The following is a 12,639-nucleotide window of genomic DNA, read 5'->3' on the forward strand; positions in this document are numbered from 1 at the left end:
GGGATTGTGTAGTCTGTGTGCTTTGCAATTTATCCTGAACACTTAGGAAAATAGCTTTGAGGCGAATATCAAAGCTTCCAGCTATTTCTTTCCTAAGTATAGGTATAGTAGGGTATACAGTGCCGCAGATGGGGTCGTGTGACGTTGGACTTTATTTAGTTTGTCGCGGTTTACAACTTTTCGAAAGCAATTCACCATGCTGCCACACCGTACATTAAAATCGGTCTAATTACCGATGTGCATAACCACTGTGCAGCTCATAGTTGTCATCCACATTCGTTACCAACAGATTTTTTGCAAAAAAAGAGATCTACAGTATCTTTGTGATTATTTCTTGTATGTATATAAAACCGAGATACTTATCCTCGTCTGAAAATTTTCATTGGATTCCTTTAATATAGGGACGGTTAACCTTTGGAATTTTGTATTTCTTCGAAAATAGGACACCCAGCCCACACCGATCAGTCCAAATTACTAGCTTGGCTAAGGTATTTTGTAAATGATCTTTAAGGGTGTTAAAGTGCTTTCATGCTTTTAGCAACTCCATCCGCATAGGCAATCACTCTGAAACCCTCCACACCCAGATCAGTTAGGATTTCATTTACCAGAGTAATTTCAAATATCATAATTCATGGAAATATAATCAAAGCCATGGAAATGCAATTGAGTTCATGATCTGTTGAACTCTTCAAAAAATCGCTTGGTTGTTATTGACTCAGCAACTCAGACAAATTGTATCAATTTCAAAAGTTAAAAACAAACGACAAAAAAAAAACTGTTGATTTTAACAGAGTAACTCTATAATAACACTAATAACTCGGTTGATTTTATTCCATATTTTCAAACCAAAAACGATATTGTTTAACTTATTTTATTTCACAGACACAACAATATTCTTTTCTTTATTTTTGAAATTACTTTACTCAGTTGAAACTTGATCACTTAAATCGGTTGACACTTAAAGTTCCAGCATAGCCTTCAGCAAAATTCAACAAAATCTTGTATAAATCTTCCGGATTCGGCCCACCCAAAGTCAAATTATCATCATCATCCAAACCACTTCTGCTATTCACTTCCTCCGTTGTTCGGTTAGCCATCCTACGACTGCGTCTGAAGATTTTTATTTTCTTGAGTTGGCCGTTGGTTGTGGTGGTTGTGGCCGTTGCAACAGGATGAAAGTAAGTTGTGCCTTTAAACAATCATGAAACACACTTTTAGATAGATTTTCATAATAAATACAAGAAAAGTATCTACAAATCGATTAGCTTAGTAAAGTATATTGAATTGCTCACCTTTGCTTTTGATGGCTTGAACGATCAGACACAATAGATATCCACCAAAGGAAAGGAAAGCCAAACCCGTCACGCTGACTTGGAAAAGTGTTTGAAGCTTGCTTGGCTTCTCTTGCCATGGCTCGGGATAGGATCTGTATTGAAAATCGAGATCGAGGGAATGTACTTTAGTTGATTTTATATAAAGATAGATATTTTTACCTGGCAATAGTTAGTGGTAGTGCTGATGGATTGTCTTCATTGATGAGGCTTCTATTATTAGTTGAAATTGTGTTGTTAATTGTTTCCTGTAGAGGGGCTGGTAATGATGGAGGCGTCTGATCACGCGAGCAGGACAAAAGATCAACAGAGTGTTTGAAGCGAAGTAGCTCTGATATTTTAAAACTATTTAAACAGTTCAATTCTTGAACTGTTTGAGATTCCTTTATTATGAAAATGAATTGAAGTAAATAGGCAGTGGTAAGATGCATTGCGTTCTTTGCGATTTAACTGTTGAGCTACGACTAAAAATAATTTAACTAACATGTAGTGCAAAATTTATTGCAGTTGACGATAATTTTGTAGTTATTAAGCGTGAAATTTGATTAAGAATCTTTATTAGACTAGAACGCACACACGAACAATATACCTTAAGTTCTACTGTACCTACTCTTTTCTTCTTAAACTTTTTTTTTTAATTTGCGAAACATTATTTATTGCACTTTCATTAATTCTTATTGATTATAAAAGCCTTTTTCTAAGGAGAAGCGAATGAAGAGTTTGTATAATATTTTTAATTTTTATATGTTGGGTTTTAAATATATTAAAACCGTTTGTATAGTATTTTGGGGATTGATGATAGTAACCATAATTTCTAAGAGCTCTATTCAATGTTTTGGGATTTTAAGGCGACTTTTCTAATAAGTGCCAATTTAAGAAAATAAAATTATTTAATCGAAATGTTGGTATGAGTGACAGACCAGAAGGAAGTAATGATCTAGGGTAAAACCAATTTATATAAATTAACGATTAATGAAATTTGCGTTTGTCACAGCCAACTAAAAAATACCAGATGCTTTTGTAGTATTAAGGGATTTCAGGTAGTGTATGAGTTAAGGCTTCGTTAAATTTACTTCAATTAATTGACGTCCAATTATCTGTGATTTATGAGGTATTATACTTAAAAACCACTGTAAATAGACCGGTCTAAATAAATCCCTGACAACAGTAATCGCACACAGGAATGATTGAGGGTAGTCATTCACTAGGCTCTAGTTCTCAAACGGACTGTTGCGCCACCCGATTTATTATTTTTTTAAATAAAAAAGTAAACTTTATAATAGAACTTGAAGTCTAACAAATCCACCAAAGCCGCCCGAGCAAATGGCTTGAATGCCGAGCTCTACAAATCAGCTGCAGACAATTTAGTAAGAATCATGCACCAACTTATCTGTAAGATATGGTCGGAAGAAAGCATGACCGGTGAATTGACCGATACTGAAAATAGGAGACTCTCTTAACTTCGCAAACAATAGAGGAATCAGTCTACTTAACATTACTTACACAATCTTCTCAGTGGTAATATGTGATCGTCTTAAGCTCATCGTCATCATCAACAACCTATTAGGTCCTTATCAGGAAATTCTGCAGTCGATTAAATATTCACATTACGGAAGATCCTGAAAAAAAACAAGAACATCATATCAACGTCCAACATCGTCCTTGAAAGAACAGTGCAAAACTCCCACGGCAATACTATAGGCACTATCTTTCAAAAGTCTGTCCAAATACTGGCATATGCTGATGATATTGAGGGCCTACAACAAAAACGCTTTGGTCAAAATATCACCATCGACAGACGTGACTTTGAGGTAGTTAGGACCTTGTCTACCTAGGCTCCGTTATGAAAACAGAAAAAAACACCAACGCTAAGATCAAACAATGTATTACTCTTGCTAATCGCTGTTCGTTTGGGCTAAGAAAGTAAATGAGTAGTAAAACCCTCTCTTGAGCGACCAAAGTGTCGGTATACAAGACCTTCATCATCCCCGTCTTGCTATATGGTGCAGAAGCATGGCATATGACAAAAACGGATGAAAGCACCTTGGGTAGTTTCGAGAGAAAAGTTTTTCGTGTGATCTACGGTTTCGTATTCATTGAAGGGGAATGGAGGAGAGGATCAAACGGCGACTTAAGTTCGCCAGAAGAATTAGTCCAACGACTAATATGGGTCACGTAGAGCGCATGGAAACCAATGCTTTGGCCCAAAAAGTCTTCCCCAGGACAGCGTAGTAGAAGGAAGACCCCAAATTAGGTGGCGAGCACAAATGGAAAGTGACCTCACCCAACTAGGAGTGCCCAGCTAGTGACACGTCTAGCTAGGGATCGAGGTAGATGAAGAAGTTAATTTTGCGAGGCCCTAGTTCACATATGACTGTTGAGCCACCTTAAGTAAGGTTATAATAGAACAAGATCATTTTTGTTCGTACCCAAGGGTGATCCAATTGATCAGATTATACTGAAGTTGATGGTCAAACTTAACTTTTCATAAAAATGTTTGCATAATTTCACATACGACTTTGAACATCGAATCGTGCCTTTTCCGAAGAAGACATGCCAATTAATGAAGATTCACGCAGGATAATGAATCGAAGCACTCATAAAAGTTTAAGAAAGCCCATTCAAATTATTTTATTTTGAATAATAGAATATGTCTGGGGACCGAATACAAGGACATCCTTAAGTTAAAAATAAAACAAATTGGTGGTATTCCACACTTTCCAAGGCATTTTTAGAGGTATTTAATTCTATATTAAAATATGCGATTCTGCTATTTAAATAAATCAAATCTTGCGCATAACCCCGAAAGAGCGCAATATCTTGACAAAACTTAAAACACATTCCTATCTTTTATCCAAATTAAGGCAATTAGTGCATATTATGTAGTATGATATATTTAATCAACAATCTATTTTAAAGTGTCTATGAAAAAGTATTGACTTCGTACTTTTTTATACATGATTTAAAATATTATTCTTTAAGAAAAAGGTTGTTTCACGCATATTTTACTAGCCTTTGCCTAAATAAAAGATTAAATACTAAGTACAAGTTAAAGAGACGGGCAAGAAAGAGTATATGTATTTTCTGTAAGAATCACTTTTTCAACGTTTACACATTATACCTATAATCGAAAACGCACAAGAGCCTGACTGTAAACAACACATAAATAGCAATTTCTGGTGCCTGTTCGTGCCCTTGTTTTTTAACACTTTAGTGAAAAAAATAAACTGAACGTAATAACTCCGTGTTTGCGCTGAAAATTTGTCTTTATCTATCTATCTGCATAAAACTGAGCACGCCAATTTATTTGTTTTAGACACCTACCTACCTAAACAACTAATAGGCGATCGCTTTAACATTTTAAACATACATGTTCTGCCTCTTTCTTATCTTCAGATAATTTATGTTCCATCCTGGTTCTTTTAATATGAAATTAAAATAAAACTATCCAAAGGAAAAAAACTGTGCACAAACTAGTTGAATACACAAACAATTGTTTTCGTTAAGTTTGCTAGCAAGTATTTTTCATTTCCAGGATGAGTTGTCCCAGGATAAGTTGTGTCTTGGGATGAATCTAGCTTACCGACAAAAAATGGTGTTTATTCGATAAGTTCATTCAAATACACAAACCATTTCCCTTAACATAATATTTTCCGAGTATTTCCTATTTTTATTAAAATAAAAAGTTAAGTTTCTTAAACAAATTATAAGTTAATATTTAATAAAATGCATTTCGCATAATCTACGGAAAATTCACACCTTATTTGTTAAAATTAGTTCCGTATGAGAGGCAAAAAAGGGAGACAAGCTTACGAAATAATATATACTCGTATGATGATGATTTGTCCAGACTAAATTTCTATTCAATCACTAAACAACTGCATAACAAAACTATTCTTAAGAAATTTCTTTATCTTTGAAGACAAACTAATTTTACAGGTATATTTGTAAATATTTTTAAACAGACTCTTTGAATAAAGGAGCAAGTTCATGCGGTCCAGTCGTGCATTTTATTTCTTTTGTTTAAGTTTAACAACTTTATATTTTTTTTCTCTAAGAATGGAAAGTTATAGTATTTTTTTTTTGTAAATTTGATGTAGTGTTTTTATTGCAATAGAATTTGCAAGCTAAGATCATTTTGTGATTAAATTGTTATAAACATGTTATAGGCAACTTTAGCTAATCTATTTATTTTTTAGACCTGAAGACTTGCATCGCATTCGTGTGGAACACATGGAACGACAGCTAGCCAACCTAACCGGCTTGGTTCAGAAGGCCCTAGTTAATCAAAATCCTCAAATAGCTCCAGCAGTCGTTGGGATGAATCCAAACTATTTGGGTGTGCCCAATCAATGTCGAGGTAAGTGTGTCAAAAAGTTACGTTTTCGTTTTTTTTTGTTTCCATCGAATGAAATTATCATTATTTCATTTTTGTTTCACTGGGTATGATTTGATTGCTTTGATTTGTTCCAGTTAATACTTTTTGTAAACTAAATTGTACTAACATTCACTTTCATTCATGTCTTTCACTGTCATTATAACAAACTCAACTCACTTACCTACACGATGTTTTTGTTTTTTTTTTTTAATTTTTATATTTTTTTCGAAAAGCTTACCTCATTCACAATCATATAATAATTATTATGTACACTTGAACACTCTCACTTTAAGCAAAAAGAAATAAAAACTAAACCCTAATGTGATTGTTATCGAAATAAGTATTTCGACTTTTGCATATAGCATACCTACCTCCTTACCTACCGTAGAAATCAAAGTTTGTTCCTATTATGATAAAATAAAAACACTCTAATTAGCTTAAATAATGTAATAGTTTTAGGTACCTGCATAATTATGGACAATAATTGCCTTCTATTCAATGATGATGATTGAATAGAAGATTGATATCGAAATTAGATTATGTACATGTACATTGTACATTGTACATGAGTACACTATAAACAATATACTGAAGTGTACGTATACTTTCTAGAAGGTGCTTAGATATTTGATAAGGCAGTACAAATAGGTCAAAAGCTATTCAGTTTATTGATTTGGTATTAAAATTCAAAATTGCTTACATTCTGCATGAACACCGAGAATAAGTTATTAACTTAACAATTGATTTTCAGTTCAAAAATTAAATTTGATATTTATAAATTCTTTTGCTTGCAGTATGCTCATTGTAGCTTTCCACGACCACATAGGCTTTAACTATTGAAATCTGTGAGTGGTCGGTAGTATTCGCTTTGGTTGTTTTAAAATAAATATTTAAACTTTAAAATAGCATTTAACCTTTATAGACCAAGACCAAAGCACCATGATCCAATACAACAAATTCAATATTTATCATTCTTTTTATGAATTCAAACTTTAATGAGTTTTTCCTTTTGAAATGTCTCTTCTGTTTTTTTTTTCAATCAATATCCTGTCTTAATACGTGCACATGTATTCACGGTCATACCTTTGAGGATTTGTTATAGCATAGAATTGAACATAGAAGGAGTGTTACCACAACAGCTTACTGGATAAAAAATATCTCAAAAATAAAACCCATTTTTTAAAGAACTAGAAAACTTTATCGAATCATTTAATTTCAATAAACAACTGAGTTGGACTTTTACGGACTTTAGTGGTTCGTTTGACAAACTCACATCGAATTTTACTTTTTTATTAAGATTATTAAGATGAGATTTAAATTTTTATTCCAAGGTTACTTGTTTATTATATAAATCATAAAAATATTTTTACCTTTCAATAATTGTGATCAAATCTGTCTTAAGTTAGTTCTGGGAACCCACAAAGTAGTAATTTAGGTCCTCTTCTTTTTGGTTAATTTATAAAGGATTAACCGTCTGTATTCAAGCACTCTAAATGCTTTCGAATGTTACAGTCTAAAGAACTATTTTAAATACTCAAAGCTGTAAAGAATTGAAATATGATCTAGATTTTTTGTATTGGCTTTCAGCCTTAGAAAAAAATGGAATAGTCAGAAAGGTGGTAAATGTAAGACTATGAGCTTTACTACAAAGGTTTCCGTAATTCAGTTCTATTATTTCTTTATAAAAGAAGAATCATTATCTCGTGTAAACTATATGCCTATTCTTGGTTTGTCATTTTAGTCTTGCAACATAGTTTATAAAGCCAATTGGTTCTATTAAGAGGGAATCAAAATGATTTTCTAGTCCTTAAATTTATAACATTTGAATACCCTTATTATGGCTGCCATAAATTCAGGCTTAAACTGGCGCCAAAGACGTTCCTGAGATTTGCTACCTTCGATCTTCCTTATCGACTTATCAACACACACATAAACTTATTGATATGCCGACTCTTGAGAGCCAACGTTTTTATTTATGTCTTTATTGTTAAATAAATAAGGGGAAAATTTGACTCCTTACACTCTCTCTTCAAGGAAACCGAAGGAATTTGACCAAATGAATACGTATTGCCATTATAAATCTTTGAAATTCAAGTTAATTTTGTGTGTGATAATTTATAAATAAATGAGTTATTTAAACATACACACAAAATATGTACAAGTACGAGGAAATTTAAAAAGTTTTAGATAATTAATTTATTTAGTATATAACTACTTTTAAATACGATTATTACTTAAATATTTTATGCATATTCATTTTATTTCGCATTATTTTATAACAAAACAAAAAGTCACAGAACACAAATAAAGCAACAAAATGCAGAAAGGAAATAATTAGAGTTTTGATAATTGAGAATGTTTAAGGAGAAATCAAGCCTTATTTATTGAAAGTTAGCTTATTTCGAAAAATTTGTCCAGTAAAGTTTTCAACGAGAATTTGAATATTAAGAATAATTTTTCCGTGATGTTTTTGTTTAAACTGTTTCTGGGCTTAGTGTTAACAAAAAAAATACAAACAAATTTTGACCCACTCTGATAACTTCATATTGGTGACAATCTTTTGATATATCTGAAAATCCTACAAAATATTACTAACAAAACTTTGTGAGAGATAAAAAAATTTGAAATCAATATTCTCCCGAGAGTTTATTGTGTTTTAATTTTAACTGAGAGCTGGACCAAGAACATAATATGAATCGGTATTCCAAATTCGTCAACTTTTTACAAATTAACAATCCAGGGGGGTCATATGAGTTATAAAGCTTATACAAAAGTAAAGATTTCATCTAAGAATTTGTTAGTATTTTAAAGATATTCATCAAAAATTGGTTTGCTGTCAAAACAATTTAGAATTTTGAAAAACTAATACTTCAAGCTATTTTAATAAGATCTATTTTGAGAGAAAGAGCAAATATTTAGGTATACTTAAGAAGAAAAAATCGCCAATTTTGTACAGAGTTTAATTTAAATTCCTGAAGGTCGTCTTCAAATCCTTCTTATTTTTAAGTGTTTTTTTTTCTTTCAAAATTATATTTCTTTAAAATGCAAAAACTTTAAGATCTTAGAAAATTAAAGACATCTACTTTTTAAAGTGAATTTGCTTTTAATACTCTAGAACGTAAATTGAAACACGTACGTCACGAATGTATATTTCCCAAAAGCTGCAAAAGTGACCCTTTCGTTAAACTAATGGCTAATTGAAAAACGATGAAAGTTTCATATCTATCAATTGAATAGAAGAGCTTTGAATCTCTCGTGAACTTAAGTGAAAAGAGATTCTGCAAAGTGTAATTTGTGAGTGCCACAATAGATTTTTTTTTCCAAATAATTCGTTTCCAATGATTTGTTTTTATTTACGAGAATTTCTTAATGAAATTATTTACTTAAATGCACATAAGTTCTAAAATTCAAGAACCAAACATTTTTGTCTCTACAATTTGTAAGTTTTGTTGACTTCTTTAAGATCAAAATATTTTCAATTTTTGAACTTGTCTTCTAGCTTCAGCTCCAATCTACTAGTAAGCGGCTGATAACGATAGTAATAATAGACTCCCGAAAGTTGAGTCCGAAAAAATACGTACAAAAAGGAAGACAATTCTTCATAACAGATTCCATTTAATTTTCCTAGGAAAAAAGATCAGAATTTTTCTGCATTCTTACTCATTTTCTGGGTTTTTGAATCTATATTTTTGTAGCGTTCTTCGCATTTATAGGAATGCCAACAAGAACAGAATATCTTATATTTAAAAAAAGCTACGTTACAGTACAATTTCTAACATTTCTGCGTGAATTGCACCAAACTACTCCTGATTAAAAGACTAGATTCACCCTTGGATATCGCCAACAAAAAACAAGGTACATACCTCGAATGTACGGACGTTTGGCTACTACGACACTTCTCTAAAAATCTTTGATTTAGATTCTATAGATCTTGAAGTGTTGAGAAATGTTAACATTTTCAATTCGACTTTCTTTGGGAAGTTAAAAATTGTTTGTTTTTGTTTATTATTCTTACTTTGGATAAACCATATTTCCATAAAAATATATTTTAATTAAGGTTCGAATACGAACTCAAAATAGCGCTCGGCTCCAAGGAAACCAAGCCCAATTCTTAGAAATATCTTAAACCTTCACAAGTAAAATTACATCGAAAAAAAATCTTTTTTAATTCTAATTCCTTGAACACAAATTTTATTACTCAATAGAAAAAGCAATCACAATAATTAAATTATTATTTTAATTTCACAAAAACATTGACACCATAAATATAACTAATATCAACCACCACAAAAATGTCATCTAACATAATTATCAGCATTTCATGTGTCATATGCAATGCATAAGTTTTTGAAAGTAGTTTCTGTTCTCTATTTCTACATATATAATATGTATTATATAGCAAATATAAATACTTAATAAATTATATTTTTGTGTGATGGTTAACTCGTTCATATAAATGTCTTTGGCTGAAATTTAATGTTTTGTTACTAAAATAATAATACTAATTGTCATCTAGTTTCATTGAGTAATTATTATAATGTGTGTGTTATTTAAAGCTTCATGTTAATTATATTTTTATATAACTCCTATTGTAACGCCACATCTACAAATTAGGTAATTAAAACAATGTTCCGGCTTTTATGTAGAATGTCTTAAAGAAGGGCTTGTTTTACACAAATAAAAAAATATAGTAATGAAAAGAAAAGCTAAGTGAAACTCCATGCTACTTACGTCAATGTTATCTTATAACTTTTTTGTTGTTAGCATTACAATGAGTACATAATATAATAATAAAGTTAATTTTGTATTTGTCTTGTTAAATCAGTTTAAACATTTCATCATAAAAAAGAGTCAATTACTGCAAAAGGAAGTTATAAAAGCAGATCCGCGGATGTCTTTGCGGAAAGAAACCGAAATTTTTATGCATGTTACTAATCCTACCCTTGACCATAGCCAATAGGAGTAATTCGGTTTAGATGGGCTGCTCTAGTGGCTCTATAGTCATTTGCGAAATTTTGTTCCGTTATTTTTTCCCCTTCACAATCGTCAATGTAAATAACAAACTTTTAAGTATTCTTTGACGATATCCACACTAAAATGACTCCAAACTTCGGTTTATTAAATAAATTAGGTGACGCAACAGTCCGTTGAGAACTAGGGCCTAATGTTGTCAGGGATGGAAGGGACTACGTGGTTTTTTATTGTATTTTTCTCAGAGTTGGTAGTTTTGACAGTTGTCACTTCATTTATGCTCTGTTCGGTTGGCCCATTTTATAATAAATAGACTTACTCCTTAACAACGTTCTTAAGTCGTACACATTTTTTAACAAAATAATGGTTTGATTTACGTGACGCAACGAGAAAATCGTCGTAGACCTATGGCGAGGCTTCCAAGCTAGAGATGATTGACCACCATTAAAGAGAATATTTGGTACGTTATTGCTGACCAATTGCTGCAAAATGTTGCCTCTCGGCTGAAATTTCTTCAGTATATTTCTACTTGAAAACCACACATCTAAAAAAATCTTTTACATGGGAAAGAATTAGCTTCTTTTATTTAACCCTTTCCAAAAAATTTTAAAAAAAGAACATAGGTAGAGAAGGTCATTCACCAGAATATTTTGTCACTTACAAAAAAATCTCAAAAACTAAAACTAATTCTAATTTGTTTTCTAGTATTGTAGCTTCAATCAATCAAAACATGCTTTTTGCAATTATAAGTTTTAAACATGTAAGTCCGGACTCACAAAGTGAACACACAAAATTAAAAAAAAAAACAGGGCAACTCTTCTGACAGACGATTCGTTAGAAGGACACCGCAAGGTGGTGTTTTATCCTCTCTCCTCTGAAACCTAGTGGTAAGTGAAATCCTAACTAGTCTGGATGCGGAAGGTTTCGAGTGATAGATAGAGTATAGAACGACGTTGCTATAAAAGTTTCAGGAAAGCATCTTTACACCCTAAAAGAAATCTTACAAAATGCCTTAGACAAACTAATTCCTTGGGCTGATCGGTGTGGATACAAAAGTCCATTTGTCAACCCTCTCAGACGAGGCTAAATCCCTGAGTCTTGTCTTAGATAAAAAACTAAATTGAAAACGCAACGTACAGGAAAGAGTCAAAAAACCTACTGTAGCTCTCTTTTCTTGAAAAAAAGCTATTGGCAATAAATGGGGCTTACAACCCAGAATCACGCATTGGCCCTACACATCGATAATTAGACCGAATTTAATGTACGGTGTTGCAGTATGGTGGCTTGCTTTAGAGAAAGCCATAAACCGAGATAAATTAAATAAAGTCCAACGTTCAGATTGCCTATGTATAAGCGGATCTCTTCGCACGACCTCATCTCCGGCACTGGACACCTTACTCTTCCTAACACCTCTTGACATATTTAGCAAACAAATAGCTGCAAGCTCTGCTATTCGCTCAAAGCTTCACCGCAGTGGACTAACAACAACAATCAATTATAAAACACACAGACTACATCATCCCCCAACTGCAATTCGACAGAAATTTTAAGATTTCTATAGCTCCCAGATCTTTCTGGGAGGAAAGGTCATTCCTGGAAGATAGGTCAATCCATTTTTATATAGATGGTTCAAAAACAAAAGATTTGCTTGATGGAAGTGTGTACTCTGAACGAGGTAAATTAAGTCTCTCATTCCGCCTTCCCAATTATTGTAGCGTGCTCCAGGCTGAACTTTTGGCGATTAAAGAAGTCTTGTCTTGGCTTATAAGAAACGTGATATAAACATCTGATATCCGTATTTTATCAGATAGTCAGGCCGCCATCAAATCTCTGGACTCTGTCTCTACAAACTCTATAACAGTTCATAACTGTCGATCATCTCTAATGGAGATAGCGCAACAGTTTAATATTCACCTTTGCTGGGTGCCGGGTCATAGAGACATTCCAGGTAACTGTAAG

At 32.4% G+C, this 12,639-nt stretch overlaps 2 protein-coding genes across 15 annotated transcripts in view; one reads left to right on the plus strand and one right to left on the minus strand.

Moving 5' to 3' along the window:
- Positions 1-12,639, plus strand: part of LOC129948589 (coiled-coil domain-containing protein CG32809) — a 413,266-nt gene that overhangs the window by 372,330 nt on the left and 28,297 nt on the right. For all 14 annotated transcript variants that reach the window (XM_056059705.1, XM_056059709.1, XM_056059713.1 and 11 more), the window contains one exon: positions 5,531-5,691. In XM_056059705.1, the coding sequence (XP_055915680.1) occupies positions 5,531-5,691 (161 nt within the window). The remainder of the gene's footprint in view (positions 1-5,530; positions 5,692-12,639) is intronic.
- LOC129948594 (uncharacterized) lies at positions 856-1,813 on the minus strand. The gene is made up of 3 exons (XM_056059728.1): positions 1,494-1,813; positions 1,293-1,426; positions 856-1,189 (listed from the first exon to the last, which is right to left on the minus strand). Exons 1-3 carry the CDS (start codon positions 1,760-1,762, stop codon positions 939-941), a joined length of 654 nt encoding a protein of 217 aa, XP_055915703.1. The 5' UTR covers positions 1,763-1,813; the 3' UTR covers positions 856-938.

This window comes from Eupeodes corollae, chromosome 2, assembly GCF_945859685.1.
Source record: "Eupeodes corollae chromosome 2, idEupCoro1.1, whole genome shotgun sequence".
Classification (NCBI taxonomy): Eukaryota; Metazoa; Arthropoda; class Insecta; order Diptera; family Syrphidae; genus Eupeodes; species Eupeodes corollae.

Bases quoted from the DNA above. Each gene is read 5' to 3' on its own strand.
- LOC129948594 (XM_056059728.1), bottom strand. From the start codon at position 1,762: ATGCATCTTACCACTGCCTATTTACTTCAATTCATTTTCATAATAAAG. The intron at 1,427-1,493 runs GTAAAAATATCT...TTTTCAATACAG, and splicing joins CTACCACTAACTATTGCCAG to ATCCTATCCCGAGCCATGGC. The intron at 1,190-1,292 runs GTGAGCAATTCA...GATTGTTTAAAG, and splicing joins TCAAGCCATCAAAAGCAAAG to GCACAACTTACTTTCATCCT.